The sequence below is a fragment of the Canis aureus genome, chromosome 3 (genome assembly GCF_053574225.1).
Source record: "Canis aureus isolate CA01 chromosome 3, VMU_Caureus_v.1.0, whole genome shotgun sequence".
NCBI lineage: Eukaryota > Metazoa > Chordata > Mammalia > Carnivora > Canidae > Canis > Canis aureus.
Genome location: NC_135613.1, coordinates 68,041,126 through 68,062,030, shown reverse-complemented (window position 1 = coordinate 68,062,030; position 20,905 = coordinate 68,041,126). Strand labels below are relative to the sequence as shown.

The 20,905-nt window shown below is 44.9% G+C and overlaps 1 protein-coding gene across 9 annotated transcripts in view; it reads right to left on the bottom strand.

Annotated features, from left to right (window-relative positions):
- DIXDC1 (DIX domain containing 1) overlaps window positions 1-20,748 on the bottom strand; it is a 71,126-nt gene extending 50,378 nt beyond the window's left edge. Inside the window, exons 1-3 of one of the 9 annotated variants that reach the window (XM_077893478.1) lie at window positions 20,606-20,748; window positions 19,342-19,433; window positions 6,193-6,258 (exon numbers count right to left, since the gene is read on the bottom strand). In XM_077893478.1, the coding sequence (XP_077749604.1) occupies window positions 6,193-6,258; window positions 19,342-19,398 (123 nt within the window). In that variant the 5' untranslated portion in view covers window positions 19,399-19,433; window positions 20,606-20,748. Of the gene's footprint in view, window positions 1-5,189; window positions 5,331-6,192; window positions 6,259-10,358; window positions 10,760-19,341; window positions 19,434-20,605 lie in introns of those variants that run through there. The other 8 variants (XM_077893481.1, XM_077893486.1, XM_077893483.1 and 5 more) reach the window with 8 other exon arrangements.
- Between the last annotated feature and the right edge of the window lie 157 nt (window positions 20,749-20,905).

The window sequence follows — 20,905 nt, the reverse complement described above, 5'->3', positions numbered from 1 at the left end:
CATTCTTTCCCAGATATATAAAAATAAATCTATAATGTATATTTTAATTTATATATATGCAATTTATGTTTTAATATTTAGTTATTTATATTCCCGTACACACAATGCACACATACACACTGATCCTGTGGGGAGCTATTATTCCCATTTTACATATGTGGAAACCAAGATCTGAGAGTAATAACATGCCCAGGGTAACAGGGCTGCTAAGTGGCAGGAATGGGATTTGAATTCAGTGCTGCCCCCAAATCGTGGGATCTTACAACACCCCAAAAAGTAAGGTGAACTTTAAAAAGTAGTTTGGTTGCAAAAGGAGTTAGGAGAGAGGGCACTGAAGGGAAAAAAGAAAATGAAGAAAATGAAAATGTACTGACTGCCAATTCTTGTCAGCTACCGACTGAAGTACTTTCTATGCATCGTCTCCCTTAATTCTCATACCCAATCATTAAAATCTGTATTATTAGCCCCATCTCTCATGGGAAAACTTGCTCAAGACCACAGCACTGATAAATGGCCAAAAAGGGGGGGGTGGGGGGCCTTGAAACTACTCCATCTTGGTCCAAAGAATATAATGAGATAAGCAAAAAGTAAAATTATTGAGGCACCTTGCCAGTCTAGTCAGTAGAGCATATAACTCTTGATCTCAGGTCATGAGTTCAAGCCCCATATTGCACATAGAGATTACTTAAAAAAACTAAAATCTTAAAATAATTTTAGAATAGGCAGTCTGATGGATAGAAAAAGAATCAGGGGGCAGCCCGAGTAGCTCAGGGGCAGCCCGGGTAGCTCAGCGGTTTAGCGCCGCCTTCAGTCCAGGGCCTGATCCTGGAGACCCGGGATCAAGTCCCACATCGGGCTCCCTGCATGGAGCCTGCTTCTTCCTCTGCCTCTCTCTCTCTCTGTGTGTGCTTCTCATGAATAAAAAACAAAACAAAACAAAACCTTCCAGGCGCTTCCTGGTTCATTGAGGGTAAAATTAAAAAAAAAAAAAAAATCAGGAGAAAGTGTGGGAATCCAGGGATGGGAGAATTTTAAGATGGGTGTTTGATAAAGTCAAACTCTGTCCAAAACTCAGGCTAAGGACTGGAAAGCCCATTTTGTTTAATAATTAACAGGCTTTGGTGATCTTTCTGAGAACAGATACCGTAGGGTGGGGGGTTAGAAGTCAGAGGCCCGTGAACCGAGAAGACGCCAGGAAGCAGGTAAACAGTGGCAGTGAGGGAGGAGAATGGATATTAGCTGAGGGGAAGGTGCAATAGCCAACAAGGGTGTTTTAGCATGAGAGGGCATCTGGAGGCTGAGATGAGAGGTCAGTGAAGGAGAAACAGACACAAGGGGAGGGTGTGAGTGATGTGGCAAGGTTTCAGAGGAGAGGACAAGGGCCACTTGTTCCTCTGATCATGGGGAGGCAGGAATAGGCACTTTTGTGAAGCTTGGAAGGGGGAAGAGGTGTCATTGAACTAACCTGAATTTGCTCCTTGGTAAGTCACATATAGAAGCTACATCTGGTGGAATTGTCACAACAAAGGAAACTTTATTTGTTGCAAATAAGGAGATCACAGTGAATAATTTCTAAAGCTGCAACTCCCCAAGCCAGGGTGGATGGGTTCCTTTTATTTAGGGTTAGGATGCGTATTTAGAAAGAGGAGCCCTGTCATCGTATGTAGAGGGGGACAGAGGTCACACACGCACCTGAAGGAAACATGCCTGGGCATACTCTGTGCTCCTCCTTAGCACTGTAATGGAGTAAAGGTAACGGTCGGTCGGACATTCCACGGGTCTCTCCCCGGGCCAACTGTGCAGCAGGAGTCAGGGCTTAAGCTCAAACTGGTCTGGGCGGTCAGGGCAGTTACTGTTCAAAGGGTACTGTTTCGGTTTACACCCATGGGGTCTGCTGAGTTAGAGATAAACTGGAAAGATCTCAAGGAACAAGGTGGGACAAAGATCAGTGGGGCTACACAGGTGAACAGTAAAGGTCAGATCTCAGGACCTAGCTGGTAACCAGGGCAGTGGATGGAGCTCAATTTCGGTTGCCCTCTTCACTCTGAAGTAGGTCCACTTGCCTGTGACATTGAGAGGGACAGAGTGAAGGAGGCTTCAGGAAGGGATGCTGTGGGAAGCTGGGAAGAACAGCGAATGCTAACCATGCTTGGCAACACCATACTCAGCCGGGGCTGTCAAACATGCTGCTGTCCTAGAACCTGCCAGCGGGTTATGTGGTCTCCCCTGGAACTGCTGGGCAGGCCTGCACGGAGGGAAGAGGAGATGGGCGCATCCAGGACTGGTGGTGGTCAGAGGGGATGTGGGGATCCCCGGGTACAGGAAGCATGGATGTGGTGAGTAGGAGTTTGAAGTAACAGATGGTGGGATCTGCATCAGGGACAAGTCAGAGGAGCATTGATAAACAGAGGACAGAGAAGACAGAGGAGGAGAGAGCCTGTGGAGATTGAAATTAAGTGGGGGACAAGCAGACTCTGTGAGCACAGAGCTCAACACAGGGCTTGATCTCACAACCCTGAGACCACGACTGAAGCCAGAATCAAGAGTTGGACACCTAGCCCACTGAGCCACCAGGTGTCTAAACATTGAAAACAAATTTGACAGGAATGGAGGAGTAGGGATACTGGAGTGCTGAGTGGAGAACAGAGTCTCAGAGTTCAAGATATCAAGGGCAGGACAATTCTGTGGCATAAGTTCTAGGATGCGGCCTTGTCATTGTGGCACAGAGGGGATGAGAGGTCCTGAAGTCAGTCTAGGACTGACTAGACTGACTTCTATGACTAGACTAGGCGGTAGGTATGAAAATGCTGAGCACAGTTCCCATTCTGCCCAGATTCATTTCATTTAAAAAACTCTAAGCGTGGAATCATCGATATCATCGATAAAATCATCGATAAAATATTTTTGACCAAAGAAGGGCCTTTGTCATGCTACTATATCTGCATGTTGACAGAGACTTCTGAATGGCATCTCACAAAGGGACCAACACTCACGACTGAGTGGGGCTACTCTCATCCATAGGTTAGGGTGCCCCAGCTTTAGGTCTCCACCCACCCAGGAAGTCTGATTAGGGGCCAAGCACTAAACCAAACCTCCTCTTTGACCTGAAGGCATCTGTACCTCACACCCTGTCCTGTCCTTCTGTAAATGCCTACTGCCGGCTCTGAAAAAAATGGACCAGCCACACCACAACTTCCCCCATGAAGATGTTTATCTTTAAAGAGGTCTATAGTACAAGCCTAGGCCATGAGCAGCCCTGCTGCTTAGTTTTAAAATTTACTAGAGCTACTTCTGCAGCAGATGAAAGACCATATGCTTTTGCAAGAGACTGTTACTCTCTTGGGGTGGGACTAGTAGTTTTTATTTTTCTCTTTCTCTTTCTCTTCCTCTTCTTCCTTCTGACGGTCAGGGGATTGGACTGGTAGTTTCCTTCCTCTCCTCCTCCTCCTTCTTTTTTTGGCCCCATAGTCTTTTCTCAAGTAAGTCGTGTGAAAGGCAAATATGTAAAATAGAGAAAAGCAGAGCTTTCCTGGTTAGGGCTAGCATGGGGGATCCAGAGCCTAGCTCACTCGCCCTCTTTTTCTCCACCTCCCACCCCCTACCCCAACCACATGAAATAACTTAAAGGCTTCTTGAAGCAGGGCGAAGAAAGCCCACTGAATTCTGTTTACTTCTAGCACTATCACCTTATTAGTCAATTGTTCAGTGAAGACAAGATCCAATAGGTTTGGCAAAATGAAAATATCTGGAATATTAATATATACATCATGAACATGCCCCTAGTTACTGGTCTGTTTTCAAAAACAACAGCTGGAGAATCACAGCATGGCCAATAGGTTCAAGTCAGACCCACGGGGTGGTAGAGCTAAGAGCTCTTGGTGTAGATCCCTGTGCCACAGTGATTCCCCTCTGGAGAAACATGCCCCATTCTGCAGACATGGTGGTGGGCCCAAGGACTGGCCTTCTATGATATCACCCCCTCCACTGGCCACAACTCATTGGTCCAGCTGAGTTGATTGCGACCAGCCAGTCTCTGGAAATTTTTGATCTGGCCTCCAGGAAGAGAATCCTTCTCCTTCTCCCCACCCATCTCTCTCTCTTTCTCTCTTTAAGATTTTATTTATTTATTTATGAGAGACACACAGCAAGAGGCAGAGACATAGGCAGAGGGAGAAGCAGGCTCCCTGCGGGGAGCCTGATGCAAGACTTGATCCCAGGACCCTAGGATCATGACCTGAGCTGAAGGCAGAAGCTCAACCATTGAGTCACTCAGGCATCCCCCCATCCATCTCTCTTTAACAAAGTTCTAACATACAAATCTTAGATGTTGCCATAGGCCATGCTGCCCACCTGAGAGGGGAAAACCCTACAGAGTACAAGGGAATAAAGCCACCCACAGAAAGAACCAGAGATAACTGGCAAAGAGGAGAGGGAGGGAGCTGGCCAGTATTTGAGTTCTTGATTTTCATGGAGACTCTGCTCCAATCTTCCCTTTGCATGGTTTAATTTTTCAGCTTTTCCTTGGATTCCATGAGTCAGTAAATTCCACTTTCTATTTCTGCTAACTCAAGTCGGGTTCTTGGCACTTGCAACCAAACTAGCAAGACAATCAAACATACAGTGTCAGTGACAGCACAGAACTAATCTTGATCCAGAATTAACATCTCTAACTTGCTCTGGGGAAGCTAGAAAGATGCCTGTGTAATCCAGAAGTCTAGAAAGACAGGGTTTTTTTGACAGTCCTTTGAGTCCAGGCATCAGGGAGAAGAAAAGTAGATGCAGCATCGGTGTAAGCTGGCTGGGCAGGATTTTGCCTTGATGAGACTGAAGGACTGTAAAGTTGTACAAATAGTGGTAACAGCAGGAAGTGGCTGGTGTGGAGAGCACTTAGCAACTCCATGAACTCCATCAGCTTTCTCCAAATGGAATGGTTATTCCAAATAACCCTACATAGAAGTTAAAACTGTCCCAAGTAGAGACAATTCTATCCACCATCTTCACTTATGCAGGAAGCACTATCTTGAAACCCCTCTTGCTGCCAAATGTAACTTTCTTTCTGTTTCTCTTTGGAGCCTGCCCTTCCTTCCAAACAAGTTTGCAAACCCAGCCTCTCCTAGCTCCTCTAAGCCTCAAGGTCAAAGAAACTTCCTGCAGGGGACTTGTTCCCTTAGTCACAAAAAAGCACTTACTGGGCTTCACCGGGGAAAGTCTGTGATCTACTGTTCCAGTGCAGAAGCATCCAGAAGTGAGAGGTCTGTGGCTCCCTGCTGGCAAGCAAGAAAGGCAGTGGGGCTCTGCCAATGTGCTGGAGAGTTCAGGAGGAGACCTATCTGGCTCAGGAAGTGAATCTGCTTCACAGGGAAACCAGATTCCTGTGTGGGACTGAGGCCCTTCAGCAGCAGAAGATGAGGGGGTGGGGAGACGCTGCTGAGAAACTGAGGGGAAAGCAGGAGGTCTGGAAAGCCTGAGTTATTATTGGCTTGAATTCTGCCGGTAAAAGAACATGATACAGTATAGCCTTTCTATTAACTCTTTCAGGCCTTAACAGAGCCAGGAAAGGCGACTGATTCATTGAACCTGGTGGCTACTTAGGTAAAAAATAAAGCTCACAAGTGCAACTATCATCACATTTCTTCTTCCTGTATAGGCAGTACTATTCATATTAGGGTTCAGCATGGTGGTCAAAGGATAATATACCACAAAGTGAAAAACTAAAGACTTTCTGAAAGATTTCATCTCCTAACCTTACTGTAAAAATTCCTATGAGTTACAAGTTCCACAAATACTCTCTTCCTTCAGGAGAACAGTTATAAAGTAGGTGCTCAATAAATGTGTATGAATGAATGAATGAATGAGACATCACTAGAGATGAGTGTCCCCTATCCTACAAACAAAGCATGGAGCCCGCTCATAGGGCCTTTGGGATTGGTTCCTTATCCCCTTACCATAGCTGACCATTGATGGTTATGTTCATGACTACTTAAGTGGGACCCAGTTTGGGGATAACACAAAAGGAAATATATTCAGTAAAACGTCATTTTGAGACTTTGGTCCCCACAGCCTACATAAGGCCAGTCATGGCTGAGGAAGCATTTCGGGTGCTTCTCGGTCTCTCTGAAGTGCCTGGGAGAGTGGCACCTGGCAAACGGTGCCCTATCACTGTTCCACATGCCTGGCCAGCCCATCACTCACCATGAGGAACATAAAGCTGTCTGATAGCTTGCTGCCAGGGAGCATCTGTTTAGCTGGCATTGACTCCTGTGGGAACAAAGCCAATGAGCCGGGGTGAGGAAAGGAGAAATCAGCCAGAATTAAAAAAAAAAAAGGTTAGGGAGTATAGTGCTTTTGTTACATTAAAGACCTAAAAGGCCTTTTAATTTCTAAAGCAAAGCACGGAGGAATTCATTGTGGAAATGTCTGAAAATCTGTGGTCTGCCTCATGTTGCAAATCCTACTTCATGGAAGGCATAGGGCACTGAGTGATGTTTGCTGCAGCTGCTCCACCTGCCAATGCTCTTCCTCATACGTCCTACGTCCCCCTTATGGGGATGACACCAGACAAAAGCTCTTTCTGTAGTTCTCAAGGATGGCCAGGCGGGTGAATCTCCGTGTGGGATCTGAGTTTCTACTACTCTGCTTGGAGGGAAAGAGGTAGGGAAAGTCCTCCAGGTTGAACGTTTCAAAAATGAAGGCCTAGACAACTCCCTTCCTGTTGACCAACATTTTCATAAATCCTTCCCATAACTTTCAGTCCCTCAGGCAGTTTACACCACAGCCAAGCTCAGGTTTGCCTGACAAACAAGATTTCTGTATTGCCACAATTTACCCCAAGTTTCATACTGTGAACATTTATTTTATTTTCATGACTTGTGAGCTCCACTAGGGAACTCTATGTTATTTGATAGCTATTTCTAGAGCCTGGCATGGTGTCTGGTAAACACAGTCGTTCAGTGAAGGTCCGTTGAGTGAGTGATTCCATGCATGTTTATACCCCACTAGCAGGAAAAAAGGTTTGGCCTCAGTGAGTAGCTTGGTTGGTAAGTATTTGGTGCTTTTCATATCATTAAATAGAAGATATCCCTATGAATCTCCCATGAACATTACCTCTCTTTTAGGATGCTTACCACATTAAACATCCTATTATGGGTTTTTTTCCAGAACACCCACAAAATCCTTGGGAGCAGGAACCAGGTGTGTTTCAAATATTTTATCCATCCCCTCACCCAAAAAATGAACTAAATAACTGAATGAACAAATGTTTATTGGCCAAACCATATTAAAGTCTGAGATCTATCAAAACCTTCCAACACAATCACCAAAATCTTTTTTAAAGAAAGTTCAGCCCCCTAGAAAAACACCTGCAGAAGTGCATGTTGGCACATCACCCAAAGACAATGTTCATATGGCAGCATCAATACCCAGTAGCAGAGAAAATAAATAAACAGCTTTAAGGCACATGCAGAAAGGGGAAAATGTGAACTGTAGATAGCCTGGCCAAGCCCAGAGCACAGGAAACAGGGGACGACAGCCAGGGTAGGCTACAGAATGTGGCAGTAGCCAAAATTTGTGGATAATTCAAAATGCAGATTCACCATGTCAATAAAAGGGATTGTATTGATAACAATAACATAGATCAATTCTGTGGGTAATTTGTCAGGTGTGTTGAAGCCAGGGCTTTATCCAGGGAATGTGGCAGAAGAAAATTTTCATGCATAGTTATGCAGAACGGTGAAAGGACTAAGAACAAGGCCTCCAATGGGTAGAGGGAAGCCTTGATTCAGACCGTAGGGTTTCTCCCTGTTTCAGAGTTCCCTTATAATTAACCAATTAGGGCCATTGCTTCATTTCCTGTGGCAGTTTTCTCTGCCACACAGAATGAGGTCACAGCCCTAACCACACAGATCTATAAAGCATCTGGGTGATGAAGAATGGCTTCAGATATGCTTGGATCATTCCCCAGAGATGATTGGACACATGTGTGGTATTCTTAGCCTCAGTAGGAAGAGCTTCTCAGAGGAATCAAAGTGTATTCTGACACCAGCTACATCCTTATCACATGACTCTAACAAAAGAGAGAGAATATTACTAGATCTATCAAGCAACCCTAGAAGCTGGAATAAATCAATCAGGGCTCCATCAAATCTGAAATAACAAATCATAGCAGTATAATCAGTAGCACTAGGCATGATACTCTATGTGAAAAGAATTATTCAATATAATTTATTATGTATGTGAAAGGATTATTTAAACTCTCAGGGGCCACTGGGATTTAACATATTAACTGTAAGTAGTATTTAGATGATGTCAATATCTCAGAGAAACCAGAAGTACCTATTGGCTATCAGAGTTCCAATTTACAAATAGAAAGAATGGATTGTATGTAAGCCCATGAAGGCGATGGAGGGAAGCAGAAAGGATGGGCAGAAAAAAAATCAAACATCAGAGAGGGACAGGGGGCATTACTGCATTACTCTAGATGAGCTCATTATAAATTACCGTGTGTCATTTTGATGAAGAGACTGTGTTACCACCACAAACAAAACTCTCCCACTATCCTTTCCCTTTATGTCTTACCGGAATGGGAGATCAGGGGATATTTATGGAAGCAGTAAAGCATGGAAAAGACAGCCAAGCCTTTTGGCTCTTCAGCTGAAAGGTCTAGAAGTGAAATGGAGCAGAAGCCAAAGGCTAGGGCTGACTGTACTGGATTCCCCCGCCTAACAAAACACTGGGACCTGACATGGGGGTGGGGGGGCTGAGTTAAAAGGGAGGGAGGCTACAGAAGGACCCAAGGAGCTTCTGCCACAATTGGTGGATGAGTCAGACAGTACGAAGCCTGGGATCAGGGGAGGCCCAGAGGCCCGAGTGAGAGGAGAGGAATCAGGAATACCGGTAACACTCAAAAAGGCGGCTTCCCAGCTCGGCTGTGTTTCATTTCTCAGACTGTAGCCCTTAACAGTGCGGTGCGGTCCGTGTGTGTTCAGGGAGGATGGATGCAAAACAAGGAGCCCCGCAGTGCGGGCAGCATGCAAGCTCCACCCTGGACTCAAGGTTGTGACATCCCTCCGCAAAAGGAAAATTCTGACTCCGTTGATTAGGTGGGGACAGCATTTCTGCAGTTTTCCTCTGTCTGGAACAAGGCTGGGGCACAGGGAGCAGGCTGGGAAGGTTCTGAGACAGGTCGGCTGCGGAGCTTCTTAATTAGAAACAGGAATTGAGAAAAGAGTATTCTGTGCAGTGGGAGAAAGAAAATCTTCCACACAAATTCATGTGAAGGGTCACCTCTGGGGAACAGGCCAGGATTGGAGGGGTGGCCAAAGGCACGCAGGCTTGCCTGTAATGTTCAGATTTAAGAAGAGGATGTATTCATGTGTTAACTCAAAACTGATCTTCAGAAAGTCTTATATTTAAGAGAGACATAGAGGGAAGAGAGGAAGAGGTGGCAAGAAAAAGAGCAAAGAAGAAAAGATGAAAAGACACAACCAACAGCCTAGGTCTCCTGGTAAAGGTCTCCCTGGATGCTGGAATCAGGAGAACCAAAGGGGTGGGGCTTGGAAGCAATGGAAGACACATGGAGCAAATCACAAGGAGGGGAGGGTCCAAAACCAGAATTTCCTGGGTCCCAAGAGAAGGGAATGGAAGAAACCACAGAATTCTGAGAGAAAACCATGAAAAGAGAAAGACCCCCAGCCAGCCCTAGCCCATACTGCCTGTCAGATTGAGGGTCCCATCCCCCACTGGCACACAGAAGGGAGCAAATGCTGGCTCCCCTGAATTCGGCCCAGAAACTCAAGCAACTTCTCTCCTCTACGGTCCTGCCTGCCAACCATGCCCTTGGTGGTCAAGAAATCTACTGCCCAGAAAATGGAAAGAGACAGAAACACGAAGAGGGCACTTCGAGTGGACCACCTACTCACCCTGCCCTCTCTCAAACTTTCTACCAATGCAATTCCACCTCACCCCTAACTTGGCCCACCCAGTTAGCTCCTGAAATAGAATGAGCACTTTTGCCATGCGTGCAGAGGCTTCCCTGGGGATTTTCTGGTGGAGAATCCCCGAGGAGGGTGCAACCCACCTCTTTGGGAAGGAGATGACCTCTGAGTTCGCAGTCCTGTCTACTCGGCTCAGGTAAGCCACCAAGGAAGGGCATCGCTCGGCTTAGATGGAGGCAGGCGGCCCTTCTGATTTCTCCCCGTTAGCCATCTCGTCTGTACGGTACCTACCACCTTAGCCTCTCAGGGCTCTGCGGGGTAAGGGGTCTGGGGTCCCCGCGAGGATGGGGCAGGAGAGCCCCTTCCAGAGACGAGGCGGGAGGCGCTGGGGGAGGGGAGCTGGGAGTGGGAGGAGCAGACGGTTACCTCATTGAAGCCCTCCTGCAGGACGTCCAGTAAGTTCCCCCGGGTCAGGCAGGCTAGCATTGTTCCTGCCGGGGGCTCCCCGGGCGGGGTCTCCAGGCCAGGCCGCCGCCTCCTTCCTCTGCACACAAAGACTCTCCGCTCAGCTTAGTGGGATCTCTCCGGAGTCCCGCAGGCCACTTACTGGAAACCTAGACCCGAGCCAAACTAGCGCCTTGCACTGGGCATGCTCGCACCCGGCCTCTGCCGGAGGGGCCCCGGCACTGTCGCGGTTCCTATAGAAACAGCTGGGCGCGCAAAGGGTGGAGGGGCGCTGGCTGGCAGCCCCCGGCCCGGCGTGCGTCAGGGGGAGCACCGCGGGCGCGGCGGGCTGGTGTGTGCGCCCAGCGCGCACGCACACACACACACTATGCGTACAACACACTTGCACCGGGCTGGGGGCGGGCCTGTGTGCCTACACTGCAGCACCGACACGCCAGGCCGCCGGCGGGCGGGCGGGTCTATGCGCGCGCTGCGAACACACACACACACACACACACACACACACACACACGTGAGCGCACACACACACACACACGTACGTGAACGCACACACACACAGTCGCTGACACACCGGCCGGCGTGCCGGCGTGTGCATGCGCTTGCAATCACACACCAGGCCTGCAGGCAGGCTTGCCGGCGTGAGCGCGCGCTGCACGCTCACACACACACACACACACACACACATTCTGCAGATTTATTATTTATTTTATTTTATTTTTAAGATGAGATACATAGAGAGAGGCAGAGACAGAAGCAGAAGGAGAAGCCGGCTCAATGCAGGGAGGCCGTATGCGGGACTCGAACCCTGGGACCGCGGGATCACGCCCTGAGCCGAAGGCGGATGCTCAACCGCTGAGCTACCGGGGCGCCCCTTATTTTTTTTTTTTTTAAGATTTATTTACTTATTCATGAGAGACAGAGACAGAGAGAGAGGCGGAGACACAGGCAGAGGGAGAAGCAGACTCCTCGCAGGGAGCCCGATGCGGGACTCGATCCCCGATCCCAGGATCACAACCGGAGCCTAAGGCAGGGGCCCAACCACTGAGCCACCCAGGTGTCCCCATTCTGCGGATTTAAAGCCAAACGCCCCACAAGATGGGTGGGAAAGGAAATGAATCAGAACTTTTTTTCCCCGGACGAGCTGAAAACAGCAACCTTTTTCCACAAGAGGCCTGGAGAGTAAGGTTAGGCTAAAGACGGGGAAGCAGGGCAGCCCCAGTGGCTCAGCGTTTAGCGCCACCTTCGGCCCAGGGCCTGATCCTGGAGACCTGGGATCGAGTCCCACGTCGGGCTCCCTGCATGGAGCCTGCTTGTGTCTCTGCCTCTCTCTCTGTGTCTCTCATGAATAAGTAAGTAAGATCTTTAAAAAAATAAAATAAAGACGGGGAGCAGAGAGAAAAAAACAGAGAGAGAGAGAGAGAGAGAACCAGCCAGACTGGGGTGTGTGTGTGTGTGTGTGTGTGTGTGTGTGTGGAAATTTAGTTATAGATGATATCAGAACACATTTAATAGAAATAGTACTAAAGAAATATCACAGGATGACAACAGATCAAGGGTAAACCAAGGATCACCAAAGCTTTACCTTTAAAACTCGTATTTCTTTTCAAAATAACTGCAAAGTGGCACCTAGATGGCTCAGTTGGTTGAGAGGCTGACTCTTAATTTCAGCTGAGGTCACGGTCACCATCTCAGGGTCCTGGGATTGAGCCCCCCTCTGGCTTCCCCCTCAGGGAGGAGTCTGCTTCAGGATTCTTTCCCTCTACACCTTCCCCACCCCGCTCTGTAGGGCTCTTTCAATAAATAAATAAATAAATAAATAAATAAATAAATAAATAAATAAATGTTTAAGACAAAAAAATTACTGCTAAAATGTAAAGCCCATATTTTTAATGAATGAAATGGGTTTTATTTCTTTTTGAGATTGTATTTATTTGAGAGAGAGAGAGAGAGAGGGAAAACACAAGTAGAGGGGAATGGCAGAGGAAGAGGGAGAAGCTGGCTCCCTGCTAGGCAGGGAGCTAGACACAGGCTCCATCCCAGGTCCCCAGGATCATGACACCAGCCAAAAGCAGATGCCCAATGGACTGAGTTACCCAGGCCCCCTGAAATGGGTTTTAATTAAAATAGGCACTACAGGTGAGTGGGGGATGGGCTAAATGGGTAATGGGTATTAAGGAAGGCACTGGTTATGATGAACACTAGGTGTTATACATGTAAGTGATAAATCACTAAATTCTACTGAAACCAATATTACACTATATGATAACCAATTGGAATTTAAATGAAATTTTGAGAAATAAAATGAAATAAATAGTATTAAAATGTCCTGGAGCTTTTGAAAGAGTTCAGTAAAAGCTTCCCCAAATGAACCAGAGAGCTATTCCCCTCTGTTTCTAGTTATTCAAGTCACAGCCTTGATTATTTATTTTTAGGAATACTAGTCGTTTGTACTCTCAATGCACATTCTTGTTTCTATAGGAAAACTGGAAGCTGAAAGAAAACCCATATTATGTTACATACTCCTCCTGATCCCAGATGGAGGGGAAGGCTGTGAGGTCAGGGCCTTGCCCAAGGATACACAGCTGGTCAGTAACAAAGGCAGTTTGAGGAGCTAGGACTTTACACTTCTGATTTTGCAGAAGGCACAAATTCCTTCCCCAAATACACATTGGTACCTCAGCAAGAAAATCAGTAACAGCTCTTTTCAACCTAATGACCGCCTCCTCAGCTCACTAGAGAGAAAGAAAATCCATACCTGAGCATCCAGAACTAGCAACATCTTGCCTGAATGTCTAAAGCTGCTAAATGCAAAGCTACTTCTGAGAAAGACAAACCTCCACCACCTTCCCCCACCCCCACCACAGCAAGCAGGGAGCAAAAGGCCAGCAGAGGTGTTAAGTGGCTGCTGCTGACTGAAGCTGTGTATTCAATTCTGGCAAAGGCTGGGGAGAAGCCATGACACCACATCAAACTGAACCTGATCAGCCCACAAGTCAGAAGTCCACTGTCCTTCCCAACTAGCTGGGGAGTTTAGCTGCCAAGGGGACTTGCCATGACCACAGTTCTTGGTGTAATACCGTCAGGTGAGTCACTGATCCATGTTAATGCAACAAGGCCCTTTGAAAAGAGAAACAACATAAAATTGCATGCAACACATCTATATGCATAGTGATGCAAAACCAAAACACTCAGCTGGTGGATCTCTGGATAGAGGATTCTGATTGGTTCCCAGCCCATCAGGCTTTCGACAAAGGAGAAAGTATTGAAACATCAGAGGGAGGTCCTGCTGATAGTTATATGCCAAAAGGTCACTATTTCTCAAAGAACAAGGCCTATATCAAAGAAGGACCTGTGAGCTCAATATTCCCAGGAGAAGACTCATTAAACCATTGGATTTTAAAGCTAAAAAAAAAAAAAAAATCTTTTGACACACATGAAGGAATAAAGACCAGGAGAGCTATTTACAGTCACTCAGCATATCAATATGAGCTAAGATCTGGGGCACCTGGGAGGCTCAGTCAGTTAGGCATCTGCCTTCAGCACAGGTCAGGATCTCAGGGCTCCCTGCTTAGTGGGAAGTCTGCTTCTCCTTTTCCCTCTACCTCTCCCCTGGCTTGTGCTCTCTCTCTCTCTCTCTCTCTCTCTCTCTCTCCCTCTTTGTCAAATAAAAATCCAAACAAAAACAAAACAATAGGAGCTAAGTTCTGAACCAAATGCCTCTGATAGTCAGCCCTGTGCTGTTTGCCCTGCACCTCACAGCATGCTGGAGGAATTAGAGGGAACTGTGGTAGATAGATACAAGATTTATTATAGGGCATGTGGCCCACAATTGCTCTGTTCCCTAGAAGTCTGTAATTATATCAACCACATTTTCTACAGTAGTGGTATGCAATAGGGTTTTCTGTGATGGTGGATATGTTCTGTATCTGTGCCATCCAGTCCAGTGGCCACTAGCCCCATGTTATTAGTAAGCACTTAAAATGTGGCTAATGCAAATGCAGGACGAAAATTTAAATAGCATTCAATTTTAATTCATTTAAATCTAGATAGTACCATTTCATAATATTCTGTGCCATCTTCCCCACACAACTAATGAACTGTTCCAAAAATTATACTATTTTCACATATAGTCTGCCTCTCACACTTGGATAAAGCACCAAATCCCTGTTGGAGCATATAATCTCTAGGTTTTTTTGCTCCAAAGATGTGATCATGGTATTTATCATGGTCTGCCCTACCAAGTAACCCATGTGAAGAACAGAGTTTTAGCTCTAAACAGCATTAACATTTACTGTCCCCTCCCTTTTCCCCATCTCACTCTGCTGTGATATCAGCATAAGAGCTGGTAGGGTAAGTGGGTTAGCTAAAAGAACCAGGAATAACTAGGGCAATGATCTGCATCCCGTAGTGCTGGAAGGTGGGGAAACTGCAAGCCGGTCCAGGTAGCTGGAATCACTCCCACCACTGCTGGCTTGTCATTCACTCTGCCTGGGAGGACAGGCAGAGGGTCCAAGCTAGCCACTTCCTGTATATCTATGCCATGCTGCCTGATTTCTGAAATTTTACCAGACCTCCTCCCTCTGTCCTAATATTATCTTAACAATAATGGCAAATGCTTCCCTCACCGACTAAAAGCTACCCACATATCTATGTACAACCATAATAATATTAAAATTGAACTTATACTATATGCTAAGCCCTATACTAAGCACTTATGTACATTAGCTCATTTGATGGTCACAATCATCATAAACAGTATGGGTTTTTTATTATCCCCATTTTACAGATGAAGAAAGAGAGGTCTGGAGGATAAGTAATTTGCTCCAGACCTTATAGCTGCTAAGTGGTAAAGCCAAAGTCCAGGTTCTTAATCATTATGCAATATTTTTATATGATGCTTGAGACATAAAAGGTACTCAGTAAATGTTTTTAGTTGAATGAATGAAAAAATAAATGAGTGGAGGAATCACTGGCTAACTCATTTATCACTTTATTAATACAGATAATAATATGCTAGCCTAAGTAAGACTATGAGCCTTAGACAGAATTGCCATTTGGTGAAAAAACTTATATATTTTTAAATTTTAGGGCAGCCCTGGTGGCTCAGCGGTTTGGCGCCACCTTCAGTCCGGGGTGGGATCCTGGAGACCTGGGATGGAGTCCCATGTCAGGCTCCCTGCATGGAGCCTGCTTCTCCCTCTGTCTGTGTCTCTGCCTCTCTCTCTCTCTCTCTATGTCTCTCTTGCATAAATAAATAAAATCTTAAAAAATAAATAAATAAATTTTATTTATTCATTCATGAATGAATTTATTTATTTATTTATTTATTTATTTATTTTTAAAGATTTTATTTATTTATTCATGAGAGACACACAGGGAGAGGCAGAGACATTCACAGAGGGAGAAGCAGGCTCCATGCAGAGCACCTTATGTGGGACTTGATTCCAGGACCCTGGGATCACAATCTAAGCCAAAGGCAGACACTCAACCACTGAGCCACCCAGGCATCCCTCACACTATGTAAATTTAATACATCTATTGTGCACAATCATTAATGACTATAAAGAAGCAGAAAGACAATCTGAATAAACATAATTAAAATTGTCAATGGAAATATTTTAAATGACTCTGAAATAATTTCTTAATCTTTTTCTGTTTTCACACATTAGTGAAATTCTTGGCAGTAACATATGTCTACAATTTCAACTGCATTTATCTTCAGAGACATCAGCATAAATGTACACAAAAGGGCTCACATCTACCACCAAAGACCCCAAACGTGTCCTGGCTCTTAATCTGCTCCCTTTGTCTCCAGGCTTTTCTGCTAGCCTACACCCCTTAATCTTACTTAGACAATGCATTCATCTTCCTGCTCAAATGGTCAAGTGTTTTCAAACACTCCTTTTTCCTGTCAGATATAAATTCCTCTCAAGGCCCTCCCCCACATTGCTGGTGCACAGGTTGGGTGCACAGGTTAGCAGGCTCCTCTCTGTCTCACGCATTTCCAGGGCTCATTTTCATCTCCCATGCCTTCATTACTATCCTTCTACTACTCAGATCTTGACTATGCCTCGTTCAAGTTCTGCTTCCTCATAAAACTCCTCTGACCACTTTTGGTTTTCTTAAAATCAAGGTAGATCTTATCTTAATCTTTCTGGAATACCCATGTCCTAGATAACGCATGGTTCATGCCTGTTCTTTTTTTCAGGTTTCTGCTCAAATATCACTTTATCTGTTCAGCCTTCTCATGATCACCCTATTTAAAATGACAATACCCAGGGCACCTGGGTGACTCAGTTGGTTAAGCATCTGACTTTTGATTTCAGCTCAGGTCTTGATCTTGGGGTTGTTGACTTCAAACCCTGCACTGGGCTCCACACTGGGTGTGAAGCCTACTTAAAAAACAAAAAATAAGCAAAAGTGAATAAATAAAATGACAGCACTCCTTCATCCAGGCACTCCTAAATCTCTTTGCCTTATTTATTTTTATTTTTCTTCCTAGCATTCATCACTGTCTTGTATATTCTGTACTTACTTGTTCGTTTGCTTGTCAGTGTCTCCTTGCTCAGAATGTAAAGTCCATGAGAGCAGGGAATTCTGTATGTTTAGTTACAGGTTTATCTCCAGAACCAAAAATATTTCCTAGCACATAGTAGATGCTCAATAAATCCTAGCTCAATGACTGAATATTCTTCTTTTTATAATTCAAAGGTCATAGCATGTTCCATATTATATTCCTTAACATTTAATTATAGTTTAATTTATTTTTAAATATTTATTTATTTTTTAAAGGTTCTCCATTTATTTATGTATTTGAGAGAGAGAGGACCAGCGAGAAAGAGTGTGCGTGCAGGGGCAGGGGCAGAGGGAGAAGTAGACACCCCGCTGATACAGGGCTCAATTCCAGGACCCCAAGATCATGACCTGAGTCAAAGGCAGCTGCTTAATCGGCTGAGCCACTCAGTGCCCCTAATTCTAGTTAATTTAGAAGTGTGAATTTTTGTCTCTTTCAGTGTATTTCCAAAACAGATATAAATAGATAATTTCTGGTATCCTTTTATATTTTCTTTTCCTTCACCAATGCATTTTTTCTTTAAATATTCACTAAATATATGGAGTGCCCACTGTATGTCATTATATGCCACGTCCTTTTCTTTCAGCAAAAAAAAAAAAAAAAAAAACCCTCAGGAACGCAGAGTTATGCATAAATACACAAATACACACAGAAGCAAGAAACAAGACTGAAAGAAAGAATAGTAAAAGACTAGTACAACCAAGAATCCAATATTAGTATGTGGGGACAAAGTGTACAGGGTGAGTGACAGACTGAGTAGGAAGAAAAAGGAAAAAAGAGACAGAATGATAAGAGACTAGAGTAGGATGTTGCCAAAGTAATCACCAGATGCCAGTGCTTAATATAAACTGTACTTAAACAGATATGCAAATACATTCTACATGAATTTTTGAAATTCACATTTCAAAAATTATCTGCAGATTAGCCTGCGGGTAGAAATTATATTAAGACTAGCGACATCTGGTGGATATTTTGGAAATAACTCTTGAATTTCTCTACCGTATAAACACTACACAAGCCCCCATGCCTCTGGACTGCCATTCATAATAGGTTAGGGCTCCGCATTACTAACTACACTATCATGAAATAATCTTTCTGCAGGACCTAAGACTTCACAGCAGGAGGTAGCCAGATTTCTACCAAGAACCCTTCTATCTCTCAGCTTCAGAGATATATATATGTATATAATATATATATGTCTTCAGAGACATATATATGTATATAATATGTCTTCAGAGATATATATATGTATATAATATATATATGTATAATCTGACACCAGGATTCTTCAGAGATATATATATGTATATAATATATATATGTATAATCTGACACCAGGATTCTTCCTTTAAAAGTTAAGTTATTACCTAAAATGTTCATGTCCTTTGACCTAGGGATTCTACTTCTGGAACCCAACCCAAAGGGAAAAAAAGTCTTAAATGAGGAAGTCAATTTATCACAGGGGAGGGAAACCTAAAAGTCTAACAAACAGAAAAATGGTCAAGAAAATTAGAACCGTTATAATGTTTACCAAACATTTGTAACCATATGAAAACAAACATTTTTTAAAGATTTATTTATTATTTATTAGAGAAAAAAAAAGAGAGCATAAGCAGGGAGAGGGAGAGAAGCAGACTCCCTGCTGAGCATATAGCCCCGATGCAGAGCTCATGATCATAACCCTGAGATCATGATCTGAGTCAAAATCAAGAGTTGGATACTTCATAACTGAGCCACCCAGGGACCCTTTGACTCTTGCTTTTCTTAATGTTTGTAAATATTAAATTTAACTGTTCAAATGTTTGTTTTAGGGGTGCCTAGGTGGCTTAGTTGGATTAAGCATCCACCTCTTGATTTTGGCTCAGGTCATGATCTCATGAGATCGAGCCCCATGTGGGGCTCCATGGTCAGCAGAGTCTCCCTGTCCCTTTCCCTCTCTGTCTGCCCCTCCCCCATTTGTGCAAGGGATCTCTCTCCGTGGGGGGAAGACTAGAAGAAAATACTACATTCTAAAATAATAACAGTGATTGCTTCTGGAAGGGAGCATTATGTTTTTTTAAAATAATGGTTTACAGTATTTCCCAAATGCTCTATAATTAACATGAATTATTTCTATAACAATTATTATTTAAATCTTTTAAACAGCATATATTCTGATTAATTGCTATAATTTTTCAACATCTCCCTGATTTTAATAATGAATCAAAGCAGCTACCATTTCCACTAAAAGGGGAAGCAAGAAAAGAAAGCAAATATATGACAGTTTTGTTCCAGGATCTGAGTCCTGTTGGAGAAATCCCCAGTTGTGGAAATGTCCTAAAATTCCATTAATGTCATCACACTTCTTTTAACAGTATACCAGAAACTTACAGAGGGCTCTGCTGGCAGCAAGGTGTTACAGAGTCTCCTAACCACTTGAGTCCCCATCTTCAGAGTCCCTAGAAAAGCCGGATCACAGCCACCTTAAAATAGGAAGAGGGAGAATGTACAAGAATTCAGGACAGGAAAAAAGTTCCCAAGCTAAACCAACCTAGTAGGGTCAGGACCCTGCCTCAAATCTACCAACTTATGTCATCTAGAAGTTTCAGAAATGGGACCCCAGTTGGTGGGGAAATCCAGCCAAAGGTAATGTAATCACAACAGAACTGTCCTAATGATATTTTAAAAACTAGCCACTTAACGCTGAATAGTAATGAAGTAAAGAGCAATGCTTCCCTATCAGTCACCAAGGATGCATTTTTCCCTTCTCCCTAAGATTATCAGTTAATGACCACAGTTAAGAATTCTTTTGTTGTTGTTGCTTTTGTTTTTGTTGTTGTTTCACAGTTAAGAATTCTGAAGACAATCAAGACAAATACTGGGAGCTCTGCTTCTGGCATGCACTTCTATTCATTCTCAGGGATTCCATTTTAACCTAGAAAGTCTGCGTTTATATATTAAGGCAGAAATTTTGACATAGCACTTTCAAGTTTACAAGTGTTATCACCTACATCATCTTATTTGACCGTCATAGTAAATAACTGTTGGAAATCAAGTTCTTGCTATGACGCTCCAGCTAGTAGTGAACCCGCGAGGAAGTTGCACTGCCAATTTGTGGCGGAGGAAGTTTTCTAGTCACTTCTTTCGAATCCACCCTGTGCCAGAGAACAGGCCGGGAAAATGATGATAATGCTGATAATGGCAGCGACATTGGACTACATGCCATGTACTGTTCCAAGTGTTTTAAATACTCACAAACCTTCTATGAGGTCGATACTATTACCACCAACTATTTTGTGCCATGATTCCATTTTCGGTACTATGTCGGTCTTAAAGAATCATCGCTCTCAGGGATACATCGAGGGCGTCGGTATTTGGGGAGGATGGCATACAGGCTGAAGGGGTACACGCCCTTAAATTCGTCTCCAAGCTCCGAGAAAGTCTGATTCAGGAACTGCACCCTAAGAACCTGAAAGACTCAGAGCCGGCTCAGAACCTGAAACTTCCGCCTCCTTCTTTCTGGCCGCCCCCCCCCCCCCTTTTAACCCCTCCGAGGGTACCTACTTCTGATCTGGACGCTCGACCAGGAGTAATTCTATTTCCCAGGCATGCCCCCCCTCCCCTCACCCCCCCTCACCCACTTTTCAGCACCTACTTCTTAAATCATCCGTGCGTCTGGTTCAGCATCTCGGTCCCCAGCCCTTCTGAGCACGGCCTCCTCCGGCTACAGCATCGCGGCTGCGTCCCCGCTGCCATGGTGACGCGGAGGCCGGCTCGGCCTGGCCCCGCCCACCGCCAGCCGACGCGAGCCAGACCCTGCCCACCGGGGCCCCGCCCCTTCTCGGCCGGCCCCGCCCCCTAGCGGCCCGGAGCGCAGGCTCTGCCGCCTTGGCCCCGCCCCCTGCGGACCGAGCCCGCTCCGCCCCCTGAATGCCCGGACTGGCCCCGGGAGCTC